Source organism: Anomaloglossus baeobatrachus, chromosome 3 (genome assembly GCF_048569485.1).
Source record: "Anomaloglossus baeobatrachus isolate aAnoBae1 chromosome 3, aAnoBae1.hap1, whole genome shotgun sequence".
Classification (NCBI taxonomy): Eukaryota; Metazoa; Chordata; class Amphibia; order Anura; family Aromobatidae; genus Anomaloglossus; species Anomaloglossus baeobatrachus.
The window spans coordinates 78,605,404-78,630,487 of NC_134355.1; the positions used below are offsets into that span (position 1 = coordinate 78,605,404).

Consider the following 25,084-nt stretch of genomic DNA (forward strand, 5'->3'; position numbering starts at 1 on the left):
CAGGAATGAACAAGGGGAAACATTGTACACATTTGGACAAATAAGACTTCTAAGCTTCAGGTTTACATTGGCTAAGCATTTTAATTTTAATTGCCAGATAAGCTTTTCTCTCGAGTAAACGAAGGATTGGGTCTACTGACATCCTACATAACCGATCCTTCCCTTTACTGATGCTAGACATGGATAGATGGGCAGTTGAAAGATTTGCAATCATACAGTATTAGGCTATGTGCTCACGTGTGTGCGCTCTGCACTGCAGCGTTTAGTCACTGCATGTCCGCTTCAGAGCGCAGCTGAAAAGCTTTGTTCTGAAACTTTGGTGACTGCAGAATTCGTGCGCTCTGGATGCTGCCTCTCCCTATACACAGAATGGAGACAGCATGCAAAGCGTACAAAAGAAGTGACATGTTGCTTTTTAGAACGCAGCAATTTGGCAGCATGCAAATCGCTGCGTTCTAAAACGCAACGTGGGCATGGATTATGCACAATATTCATAGATTGTGCAGGGGACGCAGGACGCATGCAGTTACCCTGCAGTGTAGATCGCAGCGTAACTGCATGCAATACGCACACGTGGGCACAGAGCATAAAGGCCCTGTCACACACAGAGATAAATCTGCGGCAGATCTGTGGTTGCAGTGAAATTGTGGACAATCAGTGCCAGGTTTGTGGCTGTGTACAAATGGAACAATATGTCCATGATTTCACTGCAACCATAGATCTGCCAAAGATTTATCTCTGTGTGTGACGGGGCCTTTAGTCAGCCAGTTCTACCAAAATTGATGTTAGGCTTGGGTAAACCGGTGACATGTCACATTACAACATAGAATCCAATGATGCTGTTGCATTGCAACTTGTGACCTCCTGCTACTTCGAAACAAAGTCACAAATGTTTCCAAATATGTTGGATTTTCTGTCACAGGTCACAACTCATATGACTGTGACTGGTATTTTATTTGTCTGCAATTTTGCTTTTTTTTTGTTTTTAAATTAAAAAAATCACTAATTCACCATCCTTGGATCAGTGGTTCTTCAGCAGCAGTGTTTTCTCTCTTTCATCCTCCCATTCAGATCATTGACTAATTGCATAGTCAGTAATTTAGAATGTTTATTAGCAGGTATAAAAAAAATGAAAAATTCCAAATGCACAAAATTCATTGCATAAGAGCCAGAATTTCTTTATTTTTCCATTGACGTAGATGTATGAGTTTTTCTTTCAGAATAACTCATTTTAAATGACACCATATGGTCTCCGTTCCTGTGTGGTGCACTTATATAGTGCTGGGCAGCCTGCCTAGTGTACTAGTATGGGTGTCATCAATAGGCTGTAAGCCAGACACTGTGCACCTACATGTGAGAACGGCACCCTATACAAGCCAATTGTATGCAATTTTAAAGGTAATGCAAAGTGAGTGGAATGCGATTTAAAAACAAAAAAAAAAAAAAAAAAAAAAAAAAAATCGCATTCTACTCAGACCATAATTACTCTATGTGCCCGCTCCCATGAGTGATTATTTTCTCAGCCCTAATCAGACCGAGAAAATAGTCGCAGCATGCTGTGAGTGGAATGCGATCTTGTTCCACTTGCACCCATTCAAGTCTATGGGGCGAGAGAAATATCGCATTGCTCTCACGTTACACCAATGAAACGCGAGAGCAGTGCGATTCTCGCATCAGCCGGCAATGGAGGAGATAGGAAGATAAATCCCTCCCTCCCCTCTGCAGCACCGGTTCTCCCCTCTGTAACTGTGGTCTGATCGCGAGCCGAGTGTCATGCGAGGACTCGCACATAACCCTGTGTGGCCGCAGCCTACTACTAAGAATGAATTGGCAGTGTGTGAGTGGTTGTCCATCAGTGTTTTGCACCTATTGCCTTCATCTTTATTAAGGGGTTTTGCTGCATCCTGTGAGTGCATTTGATTCTAAAGGGTGCTTTACACGCTGCAACATCGCTAGCATGATAGCACCCGCCCCCGTCGTACGTGCGACATTTGGTGATCGCTGCTGTAGCAAACATTATCGCTACGGTAGCATCACATGCACATACCTTGTCAGCGACGTCGCTGTGACCGCCGAACTATCCCTCCCTCAAGGGGGAGGTGCGTACGGCGTCATAGCGACGTCACTGCGGCATCACTAAGCGGCCGGCCAATAGAAGTGGAGGGTTGGAGATGAGCGGGACGTAACATCCCACCCACCTCCTTCCTTCCGCATTGCCAGTGGACGCAGGTAAGGAGATGTTCATCATTCCTGCGGTGTCACACATAGCGATGTGTGGTGCTGCCACAAATGACAAACAACATTGTACCTGTGGCAGCAGCGATATTAAGGAAAGGAGCGACGTGTCAACGATCACCGTTTTTGAACGATTTTGCGATTGTTGATTGTCGCTCCTTTGTGTCACACGCTGCGATGTTGCTACCGGTGCCGGATGTGCGTCACTAATGACGTGACCCCGACGATATATCGGTAGCGATGTCGCAGCGTGTAAAGCACCCTTAAGGCCTGGACAGGTATACACTGTTGCCCTTTTGTTTCTGTGAATATTTCTAAATGACACCATACACCTTACCAGATAAAGTGAAGAAAAAAAGGATAAAATAATTTGATGAGTGAGCTAGAAAATGGTAATTCCACCATTGTTGCTCTGGTTCCATTTTTACATATTCACGGAACACAGACAGAAGAAGACCCTTCTGTAAGAACAATATATGGGCCCTTTGCAGTCCAATAATTTATCATAATGCACATTTTCCCCTACTTTGGAGATGGACATGGGCCCCTTCAGCTCTTGGGCCCTGTGCAGCTGTTCCAATAATATGCCCACCCCTGAATTCACTGTACTCTAAACATGATCTAATAAAATTTTTCAGTGGGTCAATATCAAATTACAGCCATATAAAATGTTTAGTTGTTATATTTAACAGGTTTTAAAAAAAATGAAAAATAAAAATATAAAGAGTGAAAATGTTGTATGTGTCGTCATGTTTTGAAACTTATTATTTATATTCTTTCTATTGATTTGACTGTGTGAAGGCTTGTGTTCTGATGGATGAGCTCAGGATTTTTATTGGCACCATTTTGAGTATATATGAAAATAACTTAAATTGCTTCTTTTCCCCATTAATAAAGATTTTTTATTTTAAATTCAAATTGTGTGCTGCTCTACTGATTCTGGAGCAGTTCTTCTTTTCCATTTGTGCCCCTCTGTTCACAATCTATTACCTCCAGTAATAATGATGCAAATTTTCACTTCAGCCAACTGGCCATATACCATTGGACTTCTGTGGATGTTTGTTTTTTTCTCGCCTGCTGCTGGCCAATCAAAACATGATTGAGCCCAAAAAGAAGTTTTTTTTAGTACACACCCAGTTGGCTAAAGGTAAAATTTGCATCCTTTTTTTTACCAGGGGCATTACTTTTGAATGGTGGGGAACATAAATAAAAGAAGAAAAACTGTTCCAGAATCAGTGCAACAGCAGCACCAATTGGAGGAAGAAATTAGAACAGCTATTGTTGGGTTTATGCAGTTTGTCCACTGACAATAGGGAACAAGGAAATAGTTGATGCTGTAACTGAAAGAAAGAAACAAAGAATAAACAGTGTATGCACAAAACATGTGTAAAAAAACATATATTTGTATAGATGATATGGAATAAAAGTGAACATATATAAGTGAAAAAGGACTTTATTCACCATAAAACAACATAAAAATATAATTGTGGTACAACACTAAGAAATAATAAAAAGAACAATTATTCAACACAACTTAGTATCTGCTAGGTAACAAAGTCTAAGGTGCAGTGATAAAAATAGAGCAACGATCAATTGTAATATTTTTCTGATAATTTGATCTGGCGCTCTGCTGATCAACGTAATGTTTAATCTGTTTTTATTCTTAGTTTTTGAGAACAACAATAAATAATGTAAAAATAAATGTACAGAACAAAAAAATTACATAAGAGATCAACAAAAAATAAACTGTTTTAAGGAGTGATCAATACAGTGATACACAATAAGATGACATGAGGATAAAATAAACATATAGCATAAAAACATAATCAAATTAAAAAAAATGAAACGTCAGGTTCTGCTCACACTCGTATAGGGAGCCCCTATTGGGAAACCCATTGTTTTGTATCCCGTGTTTATTGTGCCATCAAAAATACCAAAAACTAAAAGGAACTCTGACAAAGCTAAAGTCAAGAGTCCATGACACGTAAAAATGTTTATATGTAAATGTTTTGTGTAACCCTGTGCTTGTATTTGCTAAAAAAAATTAATTGGTTGTCCATTGAGGCACCAATCAGGGCCCACACTAGCCAGAAGATTGCCCACACTAACCAATTGTGAATTTGCCTTCTAATTGTGGTATATGCCTCAGCCTTCTATCTTTCATAAGGAATCTGGATAAATGTCATAATTTATTACAATGAATACAGTCTTGTACCCAGGGCCGTATTTGGGGTTTTTGCTGCCCTAGGCACTGTCAGTGGTGGCGCCCCCTTCTGATCAGTCAGATTACGGGTATGTGCATACAGCTTTTTTTTTTTTTTTCAGATAGATCTGCCCTATAACCCGCCCAAAAAACCCAAACTCTAAATATTAAAGAAATGAACTCATACACTGCAGTGTAAACCGACTTGCTGTCCATATGTTCAGTCTTTGGAGTTTTTTAAGCGCGTCAGGTTTCCTCAGACATGAAGCGGCTGACAGTGACCGGTCCATTATATGGCGGCTTCTGCTTGGATGCCGCTTACTAGTTGTGACCGGTCCATTATATGGCGGCTTCTGCTTGGATGCCGCTTACTAGTTGTGACCGGTCCATTATATGGCGGCTGATGCTTGGATGCCGCTTACTAGTTGTGACCGGTCCATTATATGGCGGCTGATGCTTGGATGCCGCTTACTAGTTGTGACCGGTCCATTATATGGCGGCTTCTGCTTGGATGCCGCTTACTAGTTGTGACCGGTCCATTATATGGCGGCTTCTGCTTGGATGCCGCTTACTAGTTGTGACCGGTCCATTATATGGCGGCTGATGCTTGGATGCCGCTTACTAGTTGTGACCGGTCCATTATATGGCGGCTGATGCTTGGATGCCGCTTACTAGTTGTGACCGGTCCATTATATGGCGGCTTCTGCTTGGATGCCGCTTACTAGTTGTGACCGGTCCATTATATGGCGGCTTCTGCTTGGATGCCGCTTACTAGTTGTGACCGGTCCATTATATGGCGCCTGCTGCTTGGATGCCGCTTACTAGTTGTGACCGGCCATTATATGGCGCCTGCTGCTTGGATGCCGCTTACTAGTTGTGACCGGCCATTATATGGTGGCTGCTGCTTGGATGCTGGTTACTAGTTGTGACCGGTCCATTATATGGCGCCTGCTGCTTGGATGCCGCTTACTAGTTGTGACCGGCCATTATATGGCGCCTGCTGCTTGGATGCTGGTTACTACTTCATTTAAAAAAATAAGTAAAATCCAGTAGCTAAAAGATATTGGAAAAAACAACCAAGAAGCCACAGCAAAAAAAAAATATATTTGCTTCAGGATAAAATGATGACTGTCCTGAAGTGTTTTCTGTCTGAATAATTCCGGGGGTTCAGAGACATCTACAAGACGTGTGCACATTCCCTGATAGAGCCCAGAGCCTTCAGATAGTAGTTAAGACCTCCATACACTAACCTAAAGTTGTCTAAACCCGCCAATATCGACAGGTTCTGCTGATAGCCCAATGTGAACAGGGGCTCTCAATTCTGATTGTCAGGGGAATAAGGATCCAGCATGTCCAATTACGGAGTGTAGATCCTATTATCCTCTAAATGATAAGCTGCTGCCGGAGATGTCCAGCAGTGGCTCTAATAAAGAACACAGAAACAATTGGCAGAATGAGTGCTCCTGTATATGGGAGAGCCGAGCAAGATAGCTGCCGGCCTAAAAATCAGACTATAGTGTATGGGGGCTTTAGTCTATTACTTATTCGGCTGACAGACATGCAGATAGCTGTATTTTTAGTCCAGCACGCTGACCCTATGTTTTAGGATCAAGACTGATAAGGTAAAGATTACAACAGCCACATAACTATCAGCAGAACCACCATCAGTACAGTAATACATAACTAAAACCACACTAAATACAAGAATACGTAACCAAAACCACAGTTAGTACAGTAATACATCAACAGAACTACTGTCAATACAGTAATATCACCAAAACCACCCTAAATACAATAATACATCACCAAACCCACCCTGAAGACAATACATCACCAAAACCACCATCAGTACATGAATACATTGCCAACTTCCCACAGCAATCAAGTGCAGTGTCAGGTTAGACCCATATACATCTATGTATTGCATTAACGTACAACTCTCAGTATGTCCTTAACAATGGCAAGGAGATGCTGGTAGTTGTTACCAGCCATCATTAGACTGTGGACCATATAAGAACCACAATACTGATTAGTCCCAGGCAGTAGACTTAACTTTTGGACGAGATCTTATAGGTTTAGGTCCATTAATTCTGAGGAGATTAGTAGGGCAGAGGTGGGCTCAGTAGGGAGAAGGGGCATCATGGGGTGGGACTTGAGACCCCCACCAATTGCTCAATAGACCTCTTAAGTGCACAGCTCAGGAGACAGGACTATGAAATTTTACTCCCGGAATCCATTCTGTCTGCATGTTCTGGTTCTGGGAAACACTCGGGGCCACGGTAGTCGGACCCCCAGCGATTGGAAAGTTATTCCCCATCCCAAGGATAGGGGGTAAGTTCCCAATGTGAGAAAACTCCTTTAAAGCAGCATTAACACTGCAGCCAAAGATGGGAAACTGATTTATCTAAACAGTGTACATCACCCGATGCACGAGCAAAACTTTCATTCGTCAGGTGAGATGATTTTTAAGCTGACTGAAAGGGAATCGGTCACCCCAAAATGACACCTAGACTGCAGAAATATTTATATGGGGGACATGATCTGTGGAGAAATAAACCCACCCATATAGTTCAGCTTAAAAGGAACTGGTCACGACCTTTAAAGGAGTTGTCCGACATTAGCTTAACAAAAATTGTTGAGTTTATCTGTGCTGTATTGTCATATAAATCACACCTACATTGTTATTTTTTGTTTTCTAACTTTTGTTCCTCTTGAATTATCCCTTTATTCTCTGCAGCTTCTTGTTTACATTCAGCTCCAGCAAACATGACCACTTCCTGTGCTGAACCTCAGTCAGAGCTGTCACCGCCCAGCCTCAGTGTCCAGCCCCACCCCAGTGTCCAGCCGCACCCTCTGCCCGCCCCCTGCACACACATTCCCTGTCAGTATTCTTCCCCAGCACCTGACCTGGTATCACTACAGCATTGCAAATAACAGCCCCACATCGGGCTCTGCACCGTACACGCACACACATGGCTCTGCACCGTACACGCACACACATGGCTCTGCACACGCACACATATGGCTCTGTACCGCACACATATGGCTCTGCACACGCACACACATGGCTCTGCACCGTACACGCACACATATGGCTCTGTACCGCACACGCACACACATGGCTCTGCACCGTACACGCACACACATGGCTCTGCACATGCACACATATGGCTCTGCACCGCACACGCACACATATGGCTCTGCACCGTACACGGACACACATGGCTCTGCACCGTACACGCACACACATGGCTCTGCACCGTACACGCACACACGTGGCTCTGCACACGCACACATATGGCTCTGTACCGCACACGCACACATATGGCTCTGTACCGCACACGCACACACATGGCTCTGCACCGTACACGCACACATATGGCTCTGTACCGCACACGCACACACATGGCTCTGCACCGTACACGCACACACATGGCTCTGCACACGCACACATATGGCTCTGCACCTCACACGCACACATATGGCTCTGCACCGTACACGCATGGCTCTGCACCGTACACGCACACACATGGCTCTGCACCGTACACCCACACACATGGCTCTGCACCGTACACGCACACACATGGCTCTGCACACGCACACATATGGCTCTGTACCGCACACGCACACATATGGCTCTGCACATGCACACACTTGGCTCTGCACCGTACACGCACACATATGGCTCTGTACCGCACACGCACACATATGGCTCTGTACCGCACACGCATGGCTCTGCACCGTACACGCACACATATGGCTCTGCACACGCACACACATGGCTCTGCACCGTACACGCACACACATGGCTCTGCACACGCACACATATGGCTCTGCAACCCCCCCCCCATCCCCATAGGGAACACATGTGGAGTACATACTCACCTGTCCTCGGTCCCCACCGCTCCTGCACGTTCGTGCGCTGTCTGTGCTCTCTTCAGCACAGTAGTGACATCACCGCTGTGCTGCAGAGAGCACAGACAGCGGGAGGGACAGTGATGAGAAGCTGCGCTGCGCTGCTTCTCATCAGCACTTTCAAATGTACCGGCATCGGTGATCTGTGATGCCGGTACATTTGAATGTGCGATCCTGGGCAGGGGGCCCGGTACTGGCGCTGACACCACGGCAGCTGCCGCCAGGCCCCGCCCCCAGGTCACGGACCCCACAGCAGTGCAGGGGGAGGTTACTGGAGGTGTGGGGGGAATGTGTGGGAGGGTGCAGGGAAGGGGGCGGTGACTCCTCGCACTGTAGACACCCAGCAGGGAGGCGACATGCTGTTCCACATTTGCATGTCAACATGGCCCTGCCCATGTAGACGTGCAATGACCGGAAGCAGCAAAATTGCGGCAGGAGCGGTCACATGACCGCTCTGAGCCGGGGGAGAGGGGCTGACAGCAGGGCAGGTAAGTGGTCTCTATCTACTTACCTGCCCCAATGTAGCCCAATAGGGAAATAAAAAAAAAAATGTCAAAGAAGCCGGATAACCCCTTTAATATTAAACTGCTCCATTGTCTTGTTAGTCAGAAAATGTGAATCACTTACATTGCGTCACTAACAAGAGGGGGGGCAGTTTAAAATTGAAAAAGGGTGTAACAGGTTCCCTTTAATATTCACTGAAAAAGCCACATTTGATATGAAAATGAGGACATTTCTGCGCGGCCTAAGCCTGGGTGCACGATACCACCGAATATAGGAAAATACTAGCCAGGCCTGTGTCTTGATTAATAGTGATCCATTGGTGAGAGTGAGCACCGCAACACCAGATCTCCTGACTGCACCGCACCCAACACTGCGGCACCCTCCAAGCGTCAGTGCGGGTGTGCACACAACACAGGAGGAGCACAGCGGCACACTCCAAGCGTCAGTGCGGGTGTGCACACAACACAGGAGGAGCACAGCAGCACACTCCAAGCGTCAGTGCGGGTGTGCACACAACACAGGAGGAGCACAGCGGCACACTCCAAGCATCAGCGCATGTGTGCATCCAACACAGGAGGAGCACAGCGGCACACTCCAAGCGTCAGTGCGGGTGTGCACACAACACAGGAGGAGCACAGCGGCACACTCCAAGCGTCAGTGCATGTGTGCATCCAACACAGGAGGAGCACAGTGAGGAGGGGGACACTGCGCTGTGATGTGCTGTCTGCTCACTTCAACAACCTTCCTCATTGAATCGGCAGTCAAATACAGGCAGCAACCAGGTGTCAGAACGTACCTGCATCACACTGCAGGCGCACCCATGCGGACACTGCAGTCACATTGCGTGCGCACCCACACTGACACTTGGAGTGCTACTCTGCTCCTCCAGTGTCAGGACACGTGCAGAAATGCTAAGTAATTTTAGACAGCACTGACTCTCACCTAAGGATGAGGGACTGTCTTTAATATGCAAATAGGAGGGTGCACATCTGCACCAAGACATCGGCCGCACCAGGGGGGACAGAACAGTCTGCATATATATAATAAAATATTAAGTTAAAACTGTACATGCCGGAGCGACGTCCCCTGTATAAATGTGTCTGCAGATTAATTGGCATTTTGGGAGTAAAAGTAAAATGTCATCGCTCTTAGCAACACATTGTCCTGCGTCTCCCAAGACTTCCCTCTTATTTGGTCTGCTGCAGCAAACACTGCAATGGTGCCCGTAAAGGGAATCTGTCACCAGGTTTTGCTCCCCCATCTGAGAGCAGCATAATGTAGAGACAGAGACCCTGATTCCAGCGATGTGTCACTTACTGAGCTGTTTGCTGTCATTTTCTCTGCTGCAGATCTCGCAGTTATACAGAGCTCATGAATATGCTGGACTACCTGCAGCACACCAAGTAGTCCTGTAATGATAACTACTGCTGATTAAACAGTGATGTTATCAAAACTACACTAAGCAGCCCAGTAAGTGACAACACTGGAATCGGGATCTCTGCCCCTACATTATGCTGCTCTCAAATTAGGTGGCAAAAACCTGGTGACAGACTCATAATTCTCCTCACTAAAGAGTAACCACCCTAAGTAAGCCCAAGGCTGTGCCCAAGAATAAATAATTGACCATCACTGAGCTCACTGCACAAAAAATGACCTCACACCGTGTCACTGATAGTATACGGCCTCCACATTCTCTCCTATAACATTTCCACTACACTGCCCCCTCAAATGAAACCCCCACTGTCCTCCCCACTGAATTATACCCTCCAGACCTTCCTCACTTATGAACTATGACCTCCACTGTCCCCACCTCTCCATGCAGCCCCCACTTCACTGTCCCCCTCATACTGTCCCCACTCTATAATGAACCTTACGCTTCGCATTCTGTATACCGAGCCCTCCCAGGCTCCTAACTGAGCGCTCCCCATGCTGCCCCGTCTCCATATCAAGCCCCCTCCATACCAAGCCCACCATGGTTCCCCTTCCATACAGAGTACCCCCTATGCTTCCCCATTCTCCATACCATGCCTCCCCCCATGCTACCCCATTCTCCATACCATGCCTCATTCTCCATACTGTAACTCCCATTCGCTATACTGTCCACCACCCTCCCTCATTTTCCCTCCTTCCCCCCATTTTCCCATTCTGCTCCATCCCCCATGCTGCGCCCCCACATCATGCTCCATCCCCATGTTGCGCCCCCACATCCTCCATGTTGCGCCCCCACATCATGCTTCATCCCCCCATCCTCCATGTTGCGCCCCCACATCATGCTTCATCCCCCCCATCCTCCATGTTGCGCCCCCACATCATGCTTCATCCCCCCCATCCTCCATGTTGCGCCCCCACATCATGCTTCATCCCCCCCATCCTCCATGTTGCGCCCCCACATCATGCTTCATCCCCCCCATCCTCCATGTTGCGTCTCCACATCATGCTGCATCCCCCCCATCCTCCATGTTGCGCCCCCACATCATGCTTCATCCCCCCTATCCTCCATGTTGCGCCCCCACATCATGTTCCATCCCCCCATCCTCCATGTTGCGCCCCCACATCATGCGGCATCCCCCCCCAGCCTCCATGTTGCACCCCCACATCATGCTGCATCCTCCCCCCATCCTCCATGTTGCGCCCCCATATCATGTTCCATCCCCCCATCCTCCATGTTGCGCCCCCACATCCTCCGGCATCCCCCCCATCCTCCATGTTGCACCCCCACATCATGCTGCATCCCCCCCATCCTCCATGTTGCGCCCCCATATCATGTTCCATCCCCCCATCCTCCATGTTGCGCCCCCATATCATGTTCCATCCCCCCATCCTCCATGTTGCGCCCCCATATCATGTTCCATCCCCCCATTCTCCATGTTGCGCCCCCACATCCTCCGGCATCCCCCCATCCTCCATGTTGCACCCCCACATCATGCTGTATCCCCCCATCCTCCATGTTGCGCCCCCATATCATGTTCCATCCCCCCATCCTCCATGTTGCGCCCCTATATCATGTTCCAACCCCCCATCCTCCATGTTGTGCCCCCACATCATGCTGCACCCCCCCCCATCCTCCATGTTGCGCCCCCATATCATGCTTGTTCGGCGCTGTTTTCGGCTGTAAAGCGCTTACCTGCTCCAGGCGGCATCTCCGGCGGCTGCACCTCCCGTTCTCCGCGGTGGTGGTGGCGGTGGCAGGATCATCATCTCATCTTCCTCGGCGGCGGCTCCATTTCCCGTCCTCCTCTGCGCGGCGCTGCCTCACGCTCCTGTGACCTCTGCACAGTGAGCGCACGGCAGCACGTCGGGGCGGGGAGCTGATTACAGCTCCTCTGACCCCGGAAGTGCTGGCACGCTCACAGTTTCATTTATAGTCGCGTGTTATAGATGCGACTATAAATGACTGCGGCGCCCCCTCCCTCCTCCAAAAAGGCGCCGGATTTAATAAAGAGTTTGGAGGAGGGCGGAAGATTTAAAAAAAAAAATTTTTTTTTTTTTTTAAATTTTGGTTTGGGCGCCGCCCCCCTGGAAGGCGCCGCCCCAGGCACGTGCCCTCAAGTGCCTAATGGCAAATACGGCCCTGCTTGTACCTTCAAATTCAACCTGTGACGATTCAGTCTGTAGAAAATGAGCTCTGACGTAATCTGGTCTTTGGTCTTTATAGCTGGCTGTTGATCTGCAGCTTATCTGTAACACGGAGCAGGATACCTGTGATGTGTTCAGCTGTTCTTTACAAGAATGAAAGGAACATGGACACCCGGGTTCTTTTATACCTCACGGTTCGCCCCTCCCTCGCTTATGTGGCACACACTGATTGGATACTGTCTGCAGTTCTGGAACATTCTAGAACTTTATGACGACTGGTCAAAGGTATTTCATATAACCTCACCGTACATCTGCCCCTCCCTTCTCTACAACAGTGTATAGGGTGTAAAAGTTCACCTACAGGGAAATATACATTTGAAACAGCCATGACAACCATGTAAACTCTTTATGTATTTACTGTTTGCTGACTCATAGTCTTTGGTATGCAAAAGGATACATGGTGGTATATAAATCCACTGTGTAAATGACAGCAACATTTAAAAGGACAAACATTTGTGGCATTTTCCCCCAAAAGGATCCTCTCATCTCCCGTTCCATCTGGCGCTCAACTGTAGTATCAAAAAAACCTCTCTATATATTAAACAGAAACATAAAAATCACATCAGCTCACCAACCATGATGGACCATGTGTCCCATTGATAGGGGTGGAACAATCGTGGTTGCAAGGATTGTAATCAAGCCCGGGGGTGCAGGGGGCCTCCTGACCTCAGCGAATGTTTCAGATGGATGTGCGTCGGAGAGCGCACATCCATCTGAAATGCATCTTGGCGCAGAGATTTGTTGGGTCCCTATACTGTGATACACTCTGCTGGTTAAACAGGAGCTGGTAGCTTTCATCTGCATCCCAGTGACTGAGGGCGGCACACGACAATGATGTAATGCATTGCCATAGCACTGATGTTGATGAAAGCTGCCGGTCACTGCGCGCTGGCTACAAAGGATGGCTCAGAGCAATGGAGAACATATATACCAGGATGGGGAACATATATACTAGGATGGGGGACATATATACCAGGATTGGGGACATATATACTAGGATGGGGGACATATATACCAGGATGGGGGACATACATATATATCAGAATGGGGGACATATATACCAGGATGGGGGACATACAGTATATATCAGGATGAGGGACATATATACCAGCATGGGGGACACACTTACCAGGCTGGGGGGCATATATACCTGGATTGGGACATATTTACCAGGAAGGAGCCCATGATGGGGTACATTAGAACAGGATGGGGGACATTACTACATAATGCAGGGGGGGGGGTAACTCGTAAGTCTTTATAGGATTTAGAAGGCTAAAGCCCGCTTTACACGCTGCAATGTATCTTACGATGTGTCGGCGGGGTCACGTCGTAAGTGACGCACATCCGGCATTGTAAGGTACATTGCAGTGTGTGACAGGTACGTGCGATTGCGATTGAACGTTAAAACATTCATCACATACACATCGTACCTGTCTCTAGAATTGCACGTCAGATTGTTCATCGTACCCGGGGTAGCGCACATAGCAGTGTGTGACACCCCGGGAACAATGAACAGATCTTACCTACGTCCTGCGGCTCCCGGCCCACAATGCGGAAGGAAGGAGGTGGGCGGGATGTTTACGTCCCGCTCATCTCCGCCCCTCCGCTTCTATTGGCCGGCTGCCGCGTGACGGCGCTGTGACGCCGAACGTCCCTCCCACTCCAGGAAGTGGACGTTCGCCGCCCACATCGAGGTCGTATGGAAGGTAAGTACGTGTGACGGGGGTTAATCGTTTGTGCGGCACGTTCAACAAATTGAGCGTGCCGCACATACGATGGGGGCGTTGCAAATCGCATACGATATTGTGTGCGAAATTGCAATGTGTAAAGCAGGCTTAAGTATATACATACATCTGACCAACATAAAGGAGGAGTGGACAGGTTCAAATTTTGCAACTAAGCCAATCGACCTCTAGTTACTCCACTGCCCATTATGCTTGTTTTCATTTTGGCTTTTATGCTGATCTAGTAAAGGACTGTTTTCTTTATTAATCTGATGCTGGATCTCATCGTCCTCCTCTTTTTTTTGTTTTCTATATACTACTATGAGAGCTCAAAATACAGCAGTGCACTTGCATTCATTGGTTATTTATGGCTTGAAAAAGATGTGAGACAATCCCTTCAAATAATTAAAGAAAAATAGGGTATGGACTTCTATGCACTGTTATTTTTTTATAGTTCTTTTGCTTCCTAAATGTGAAATTAAACAACCTTCTAAACAGTCTTTATTGAAATGTCTTACTAATTGTGTTGCAGTCTGTGTAGCGTCTTCATGTAGCTGGCTGTTCTGCTGACCAACCGCATACTGATCCTGGCTATATCAGCTATCTCTACTTTACTTTACCCCGTAATCCAATTTAAAAGGGAAGGGGGTGAATCTCATAGTAAGTACATGAATGTACAGAGAAAGAAGAGTGCCCAAATGAGACAATACCCACAGGAGAATCTCTAAGGCTGCTTTCACACATCCGTTTTTTGCTGAGCGACACAATACGGCGCGTTGCAGAAAAAACGCAACCATTTTTTTTTGCCGCCGGTTGCATTTTTTCCGCATAGACTTGCATTAGTGCCGTATTGTGCCGCATGGCCTTGCGTCCGATTTTTCCCGGATGTGGCATATTTAGCCCATGCGGCGGCCGGATGGAACGTTGCCTGGCACGTTTTTGTCTGCGGCGAAAAAAACGCATTGCGCCGGAACCGGCGCTATGCTGCGCAATTTACAATGCAAGCTTATGGACGCCGGATGCAGCGCATCCTCAGTATCAAGCCGCATCCGTCAAAAAACGGACGGGCCGCATGGAAAAACTTATGTAACGGATCCGTTTTTTTCGCCGCATCCGTTGCATAGGTTTTTGAGCCGGATTGAGCCGCACTGCAAAAACCAGAGGTGTGAAAGCAGCCTAAAGGGGTTGGGCATAATAACTCACTCCTCAGCATCACTGAGCACGAGAGAAATCAGATACTTATAATCCACTGCACTGCAGTGGATTATATTAGATGCAGGAAAAAAAGCAGAAAGAATTGACATGCTGCAGTTTTTTTCTGCACCAAAATCTGCAACATGTGCACAGCAATTCAGTATTCTCATAGATTTTGTTGGGATGCATTTTTCCTTGCAGTGTTGGTTAAAATCTGCAAGAAAAAACGCCGCAAAAACGCAGCGTGAGACACAGCCTAAGGGTACGGTTCCACTTGCATTTTGCACGGATGAGTACAATATGATAAAACATTTGATTGCTTTCACTAGTGCAATACTATGGGGCAGTGTCCATCTGCGATTGATTTCTCATGTCATATCGGCATGCAGAATGAATCGCAGCATGCTGTGTTTGGCAGTGAGTTTTGGCTCACGCACCCCCATACAAGTCTATAGGTGCGTGTGAAACATTGCACTGCACTCGCACGTCATCCGACCACAGTGCGATGTACACAGAGACAGGGCATGGAGGAGAATGTGTTCCCTTCCTCTTCTCGCAAGATGCTCACAATCGCAGCAGAGGGTCATTAGCATCGTAAGCTATGCGTAAGTGGAACTGTGGCGCCCCTGACCTGGTCAGGCACCACTGAGTACTGCACCCATGCTGGGGACAGTACAATACAGGTAATCCAGAAGGCTGACCGAGGTGTGACTACACAGGCGCATAGTGATCAGGTCTCACACATGTACCTTTGAGAGGACCCCTGGGGATCCCAGGAGGGGGCAAAGCCTTCACCTCCACTTGAGGAGTGGAGGGGGCGAAGCCTCCATCTCCACTCAAGGGGTGTGGTAGAGAGCCTGGTTGCTAGGTGGCGTAGGCAAGAACAGTAGAGGAGGGAACAGTGAGTCAGTTTAGTGAGCAGCTCAGGGAGAGCAGACGTCAGGAGCAGACCCCTGGGGCTGTTGCAGTCTAACAGCGTCCGCGCAGTGACTACCGACGGGGGAGAACGGTCACCTGGTAGTGCTGCCCGAACCCCACACACAGCTGGAGAGAGAGCCGCGTAGTGGAAAGTACGGAGACTGTCAGGGAGTACCAGGCCCAAACGGGCGGCAGATCCCGGTGCGGGGATAGATCCACCTTTCCTTGCTAAACCTGCCGGTGTGGGGCCCTCAAAGCCCACGCCACAACACCCCAAAGGCCGCAGCCACGTAGCCACAGTTAGGGCCCATAGTTCACAGGAGGCAAGCAGCTGGAGTGATCTGGTCCAGGCGACAAGCAAACGGCAAACAAACGAGGGGAGCAGCTACTTCCCTGGGTGACCCCCATAGGGACTAAAAGTCGGGGTTACCACAAACCACAGAAGGGCTAAGGAAGGCGAGTCGGTAGTCACCCTCATCAGTCAGCCTGAAGGACACCTGGTTCCAGCCTGGTTCATCCCAGCTACGCCCGGGTTACTCACTCTGCCACCTTCTGTGAGTAAAACCCCTGAAAGACATTCTGCTTGTGTGGAGTTATTCTGCGCCTTGTGGTTCTACACACTTACACAGGGCCCTGGGGCTTGCCTCACTCTCAGGAGGCTATTACAACTGACTGCACCCACCATCAGCCCCAGGCGTCCCTCAATCTGCAGTGGCGGTCCCCACTGACCGCAATTCTGAGAGTGGCGTCACGACAATCCTAAATAGAAGATCTCCTACCTGTGACAGGATCCAGCCGAGTGGAGTCCCTGAAGGTAATGCACCGACACTGCACTTGTGGGGCTTCACAGAACCGTACCCTAACATTCACGATCTCCTTGATCTCATGCTCACATCAGAATTCCATGTCACCATCAGGGAAGATGCAGGAGTTCTGGGAAAAATGATCATGGAGTAGATGCTTTAGAGATGCCATTAATTTTGCATGTACAGGGATGCTGGAAGGCACAGTTTACATTGATCTTCTTCAAGCCATATGTTAAAAAGGACATATCTTGAGACAGATGTACTCTGAAGAAAGCCAGACTCTCCAGGCAAAAACTGAGAGGAGAATTGTCTACATTTTTTTTTCATAGGGAAAATGGCTATACTTGAAGAATTATATAGTTTTTTTGCCAAATATGAAAAACATAAGGCAGAATAAAGAATTCTGTGACACTGTCTATAATCAATGAGAAATAATGGCGCCTGAGTGGACTTTTTTAAGTGACCATTGCAGGCAAACTCCTCCCTCAGAAGTAAATTGTCTGACTTTTCTTACCAGAAGGAAACAAAATCAATCTAAAACCTAAATTGAATGATATTAACCTCTTTATGACCTCCGCAGTACATCTACGGTGCAAGTTGGAAGCGGGTGAATGGAGTGGGGTCACAGGTGTGTTATAGTCAGGATTGCAGGTGGCGTGAAGCACCCCCAGTGAATATTAACCTGTCAAAGGCAGCTGTCAAGCTCAGGCTGACGTATTTAATGCACAACGGCATGGTATGGGGCGTGCCGTGCTATACACAATTGGCGATTTTGCAACGTCTGCTGAACACTTCCATGCTTGTCTTTATGGAGATCCCTTGAAATCCTGTCTGTGGCTTTAAAGGAGACTGTGATTTTTACTATATGCAGCATTGCTCTAAGGCCTAAAACACACTTCCGCAAAAAAAAGTCTGTATGATACGGTCCGTTTTTCGGGTCCGTGTTCCGTTTTTTTGGGGCATTTCTCCGGTACGTATGGCATCCGTGTGATGGCATATGCGAGCCGTGTGTGCGTGTGGAATGTCCGTAGTGACATAAAATACGCACGTGTGCAGTCCATGTGCTGTCCGTTTTTAAAGGTCCGCATTCTTACCCAATTAACATTGTTAATCATTCATAAGATCCTGGTGTTGTTGTTTGCCTTCAATTGACCTGATAGATTGGAAACAGGTGTTTCAGATTTTGTGATGAAACACGGACACGGACGATACGTGCTGCACACGGACATACTCCGTGTGCGGTCCGTGCAGGCACGGACCCATAGACTAAAGCGGGTCCGTGCCTGCGTGTTGCTGGCAAAAAACGAACATGTCGTCCGTGTAGAAAAGCGCACACACGCACTTACGACACGGACACACGTTCCGTGTGATTTTACGTGTGTGTGCCATCTACCATTGAATAACATGGGTCTCCGTGTGTACGTGTCTCCGGTACGTGCAAATACGTACCGCACATGTACAAAAAAAACGGATGTGTGTTGCGGGTCTAACATTGTGTTCAGGAGAGATAAGCAGCTGCCACAATAGTCACCGGCTCCTTCCTTGTTGAAAATACGCAAATTCTTGGAGCATTGGGATTCTTGTGTATGGCTGAATTATTGTATGATGTCCTAAAGGGGGCTTTACACGCTGCGACATCGCTAATGCGGAGTCGTTGGGGTCACGGAATTTGTGACGCACATCCGGCCGCATTAGCGATGTTGCTGCGTGTGACACCGATGAGCGATTTTGCATCGTTGCAAAAACGTGCAAAATCGCTCATCGGTGACATGGGGGTCCATTCTCGATTATCGTTACTGCAGCAGTAACGATGTAGTTCGTCGCTCCTGCGGCAGCACATATCGCTATGTGTGACACCGCAGGAACGAGGAAGCTCTCCTTACCTGCCTCCCGGCCGCTATGAGGAAGGAAGGAGGTGGGCGGGATGTTCCGGACACTCATCTCCGCCCCTCCGCTTCTATTGGGCGGCCGCTCAGTGACGTCGCTGTGACGCCGCACGGACCGCCCCCTTAGAAAGGAGGCGGTTCGCCGGTCACAGCGACGTCGCCGGGCAGGTAAGTATGTGTGACGGGTCTGAGCGATGTTGTGCGGCACGGGCAGCGATTTGCCCGTGTCGCACAACAGATGGGGGCGGGTACCCACGCTAGCGATATCGGGACCGATATCGCAGCGTGTAAAGTAGCCTTTACACTCAAATAAGACATCTACTTTAAAGGGAAACTGTCACCAGATTTGGTGACTATAAGCCGCGGCCACCACCAGTGGGCTCTTATATACAGCATTCCAGAATACTGTATATAAGAGCCCGGGCCACTGTGTAGAGTGTAAAAACACTTTTATAATACTCACCTACGGGGCAGTCCGGTCCGATGTTTGTCGCTGCTCACTGGTCCGGCGCCTCCTCTCTGCTGTGACCTCCATCCTCCTTCTATCCAGCCCAGGCCGGTTGCAGTCCTGCACAGGCTCAAGTTGATCTGCCGGCCTCTGTGGATGACGTAGGATGCGTCATGCACACGGGCCTCAGAAGAAGGATGGCGATCGCCACAGAGAGGAGATGCTGAACCTGAGAGCAGCGACACCCATCGGATTAGACCACCGCTTATATACAGCATGTTACAATGCTGTATATAAGAGCCCACTGGTGGTGGCTGCAGCTTAGGCTGCTTTCACACATCCGGTTTTTGCAGTGCGGCACAATCCGGCTCTTTGCAGAAAAAACGCAACCGTTTTTTTTGCCGCCGGTTGGGTTTTTTCTGCATAGACTTTCATTAGCGTCGTATTGTGCCGCATGGCCTTGCGTTCGGTCCGGTTTTTCCCGGGTGCGGCATATTTAGCCCATGCGGCGGCCGGATGGAACGTTGCCTGGCACGTTTTTTTGTCCGGCAAAAAAAAACGCATTGCGCCGCATCCGACCGATGCGGCGCTTTTTCCAATGCAAGGCTATGGACGCCAGATGCGGCGCGATGCGGCAAAAACCGCATCCGGCTTTTTGCACTGCGCATGCTCAGTAGCATGCCGCAACTGGCAAAAACCGGACGGGCCGCATGTAAAAACTTATGCAAAGGATCCGTTTTTTTCGCCGCATCCGTTGCATAGGTTTTAGAGCCGGAGGTGTGAAAGCAGCCATAGTCACCAAATCTGGTGCCAGGTTCCCTTTATCTGCTGCTCATGTCCCACTATTCATTTTGTGCAGATCTCTGGGTCTCCAAATAATCACAGGAGGAGTCCTGTGTCCCCAGTAGAGCAGTGGTGGACTGGTGGTAGTCACACATTTGGTTACAGCCCTATGACTCCTCCCACATTACCATAACAGCACCATAACTCCTCCCTTATACCCATACCAGACCCACGACTCCTCCCATACGACCACATGGGACAGACCAACTCTCCACCCGTTGTTACCACACGTGACGGACCCGTTGGTGACTCCGCCCCTCATTAGCAAGCTTCAGTAGTTCTTATGCCCGAGCGTCAGACATGCCAAAACATGTTTTTATCACGTGACTCTTATTTACTTCCAGCTCTCTAGCCGCTGTGTTGATTGGCTGACACGACTCCACGTGACACACCAGGAAGTGCCGGCCGCACGGCACGCAGTGTGGAGGGAGTTTTCTCTGCGTCCCGTCTTGTGAGAGCGGTCTCCATAGTTACTGGCGGGCAGACCCTGGGGTGACATGTCCGGTTACCGGCTGGAGGCCACGGATGGCAGCGGAAGCCATGTTATTCCTGCTGGAGAAACTGTCGTCGGAAGAGGCCCGCTCCTGGGAGTAAGTGCGCCCGGCTCCATATACTGGCGTGTGTACAGCAGCGCTGTGCAGTGTCATTACCGGTAGACGGCGGGGGTTGTAGTCCTGCACGGGTGCGCATGTGCGGACCTCACTGTCCTGGGCTCTGCCTGCGACGGCTGTTCTCATGTAAAGATGTATTGTATGGCCCTAAGGTGACCCTTGCTCTCTGTTATCTGCCATTAACCCCTGCTGGACCCCTGTCATATGGCGGCGCTGTCCTGGCAGCATCCTGAACTGGTAAAAATCGTAACAGAAAACCGCGATCTCTGCAGAAAACTGTCTGTAGTGTAGTGTGCTGATGGGACGGCAGGGGGCAGCACCTGCATCGGTCAGTGGTGTCCCAGGAGCTCCCACCGCCCCCCGGAGCTCTGCTGCAGCTATAGACCCTTTATATCAGGGGTCGGGGACCTATGGCTCATGAGACAAATAATAATACCTTATTTTCTGGTTTGTAAGACACTTTTCCCCCAAAACTGGGGTAAAAGGGGGGTGCATCTTACAAACAGCATATGGCTTACTGGGGGTGGCAGTGGTGTCGCAGGGTCGAGACTGCTGGCTCGTGTTGTGTCTTGGCGGCGAGTCGGCAGTGGCCGGTGGACTGCGGGTTGCTTTGAATCTCCCAAAGTTGATGAGATTGACTTCAAGAAAATGGCCGTCTCGTCAACTGCAGGAGGTTCAAAGCAGCCCACCGGCGGATCAATGGTGCCCACCGCGGTGACACCTAACAAGCCCACAGTATCACTGACGCTCTTGAGCCGCGACACCCCCTCCTCTGTGCCTGCAGCATCGATTACCCTGCCTCCTGGGACCTTCTGAGCTGCTCCCCCCCTGGTGAGAATGGCTCTCATGGAATTACATCTTAAAGTATGTTTCGTTCTTGGCTCTCTCAACTAAAATTGTTCCCGCTTTATCTTATTACTATGCAGCTGTATGTACCTTCTTTTTGACTATTGTGGTGGTGTTTTGCTCTCTGGGAATGTCTTTATTGCCATGTCAGCCACACTGCATTGTAAAGACCATAAATGTCAGCTGGGAATGAGAAGGAACTATGCAGTGAAACTAAACCAAAGCAGGTATAAAATAGGAGCAAAAATAAACAAAGTATGTAATTAAGTAAGTAAGCTTAATATAACTTAAGATGAAAACCTGGCCTCTTAATTGGCATACTTACAGTATCGGGGAACGGAAGTGACTGGGCATGACCCCCCGGAGATAGTGATAGTGGCCATAAGTTCACATAGTCATGTAGTTCTTTATAATAGAAGTGGGGATCTGGGGATAAGACCCCCAAGTGGAGTGCAGAGGGTGAAGCACCGCCCCCACCTTGCATAATTAAAACTTGTTACGGGCTGCCCAATGGAATATCATTTTTACATGTCAGTATCCTTTGTTATACTGTGCAGTAGGAAATGCCAATCCATGCACACCAAAACGGGCTTCACACCCACTAACTAAGCAGCTTTAATTATGTAAGGGGGACTTTGCGCCCCACTCTTGGAGGGGCGGGCCGGTGCTGAGGAGGGGCGGGCCGGCGCTGGGGAGGGAGAGATTTATCTCCCTCTCTCCTTTATTGCCGGCTATTGCCATTCCCGCCCTGCACTCGCGGTACACCGCTCCACCCGCTATCTTTGGCCACTCTCGCCCACTGTCCCCGGGGGCAATCATGCCCAGTCACTTCTGGTCCCGATACTGCAAGTACACCCCTTTGATCAGGTGCTGTGATGTGCTCTGAGCCTTCTTTTTTCTATACAGTGCTTATTCCGTATTGGCTTTACAGTAGGAAGTGATACACATCAAAAACATATCCCTGGAGTCCAATGCCGATTCACCGTCGCTTCTACTGTGTTTCCAGCCAGGATGTAAAAAGTGATTACATATTTTCCATGAATTACCTGTTTGCAGCTGATCACTGGCCTCTGGTGGCGTTACACTACATGGACTGCTGAGGACAGTGATTGTCTGCAGCACTTGAGTAACTGATGGGCGAGACGTCTTGACTTATTTTGCCAGCAGAAGTCACTGAAGCGGTGGCGTTAGAGCTGAAGGGATTCAGGAGGGATTTGTTTCATGCTTGTATAATGCTGGCAACTTTCTAGTTACATTTTTGGTACGGTATTAATCCTGATTGTTCCATGTTATCCTTCATTAGATTGCTGATAAGAGAGTATCCAGGAGCCATGCTGTACTTGAGGTGGTGGAGGACAAGCTGCGCATTAAATCAGTAAGTACTGAGCTGCAGATGATATGGAGGGAATTGTATTGTACAGTGGAACCTCACTTAACGAGTAACCCACTTAACGAGAATTTCGCTTAACAAGCAAAGCTTTCTGTAAATTTGTAACTCTGTTTATGAGAAAGCTTTGCTGTGCGAGCAAAATCCTAACCTCAGACACTTCCGGTTTCGTCCATCCACCGCGCTCTGACCCGCACTTGCAGTCCGCACAAACACACACAAGCACACACGCACACACATACAGTAGTGTGCTCACCTTTCATTCCACCGCCGGTCTCATGGTTCTTGTAGTTCCCGGGTACGTCGCGACGTGCTCGCGGCGATCTACAAGTACCATGAGGCCGGCGGAATGGAAGGTAAGGTGAGCATATAATATGTGTCCCTTCCGTTTCATCGCCGGCCTTCTGGGTCCTGTAGTTCGCCGCTTTGCTCCACTCCAGGTTGTGCATCGGCATCCATAGCGACGAAGCTGGAACTTCCTGGTTCCTGTCACCTCTACTCAAAGGCAGCGCGCTGGCCAATCAGAGGCAAGCGGCTCTGCCTTTGACGTCAGCGCTCTGGCAGGAAGTTCCTCTCTCGTCGTTATGGTAACCCGATACACAGCACGGACCGGAGAACAGCAAGTCCCAGGAGACCGGCGATGGAACGGAAGGTAGGGTGAGCATATAATATGTGCGTGTACGTGTTTGTGTGTGTTTGTGTGTGTGTTTGTGTGTGTGTTTGTGTGTGTGTTTGTGTGTGTGTTTGTGTGTGTTTGTTTGTTTGTGTTTTGTGTGTATGTGTGGAATGACAGAATAGGGGACCAGGATGGGACATTTAACTAGTTGTGGAACAAATTGTCTGCATTGCAATGATTTCCTATGGGAAATCTTGCTTTGCTGAACGAGTAACTTGGTTAACAAGCACACTCCCAGAACGGATTGTTCTCGTTAAGCAAGGTTCCACTGTATTTTATCTGCCGATTTGAGCAGGAATCTCATTTTATGAAACAACAAATATATTTGGGTGGAAATTGTGATATGTAATATCTACAGGTCATAGAGAATAAAGAGAGGTATCGTCACAGAAAGATGGATCCTTTACAGAGCACATTGGTGTTTTCTCTTATTTAGCTGATTTTTTTGTAAAAGGTGAACAAACGTCACTGAGATCAGAGCTGTTATTCATTATTCGATGTTTGTGTGATCGTCCTGTTCTGTGATCAATGCAACTTTTTTTAATCTGTATATAAAAGTTATCATAACTAAAAAAAAAAAAATAAATAGTGGCTCAATTGTACAATCGTGAGAATGCCTTGACTTTCTCTGAGATTGTGACAAATTTTGGTAACAAATTTTTGCCCCCTAAAAACGGCATGAAATTAAAATGCAGCAACCCACGCCAAACTTTTTGTGTAAAAGTAACTAACCAAGTGATGGTGTAAGTTATAGAAGTGTCTAGATATCCAAATTCTTTATTCAGCGTAAGCTACTGTGATAAGCATTTTCAGACTTTCTAGTCCACATTCCTGTTAGTATATTACACAATGATTTTTTTTTTTTTTAGTTATTGTCAAGTATATCAGATCCACGTCATGAATCTTACAACATTGTGTTTTTCTTTTTGTAAAACTATTTATTTTACAAACAATAACATTATTATTATTTATTATTATTATAGCCGCCATCTATTCCATGGTGCTTTACATGTGAAAGGGGTATACAAAATAGGGACAAGTACAATAATCATGAACAATAAAAGGCACAGACAGGTACAGGAGGAGAGAGATCTCTGCCCGCGAAGGCTCACAGTCTACAAGGGATAGGCGAGGATACAGTAGGTTAGGGTAGAGATGGTGTGTGGCGCTTTATCAGACTGAGGGTTACGGCAGGATGTAGGCTTATCGGAAGAGGTGGGTCTTCAGGTTCCTTTTGAAGCTTGGCAAGGTA

The 25,084-nt window shown here is 48.0% G+C and overlaps 2 protein-coding genes across 2 annotated transcripts in view; one reads left to right on the forward strand and one right to left on the reverse strand.

Moving 5' to 3' along the window:
• The window catches only part of FBXO48 (F-box protein 48), a 28,113-nt gene extending 15,614 nt beyond the window's left edge, over positions 1-12,499 (reverse strand). The window contains exon 1 of the mRNA XM_075338058.1: positions 12,439-12,499. The gene's annotated coding sequence lies outside the window, so the exon portion shown is untranslated. The remainder of the gene's footprint in view (positions 1-12,438) is intronic.
• Positions 12,500-20,585: 8,086 nt separating this feature from the next.
• APLF (aprataxin and PNKP like factor) overlaps positions 20,586-25,084 on the forward strand; it is a 292,482-nt gene continuing 287,983 nt past the window's right edge. The window contains exons 1-2 of the mRNA XM_075339273.1: positions 20,586-20,902; positions 23,073-23,144. Coding sequence (XP_075195388.1) covers positions 20,810-20,902; positions 23,073-23,144 — 165 coding nt within the window. The 5' untranslated portion in view covers positions 20,586-20,809. The remainder of the gene's footprint in view (positions 20,903-23,072; positions 23,145-25,084) is intronic.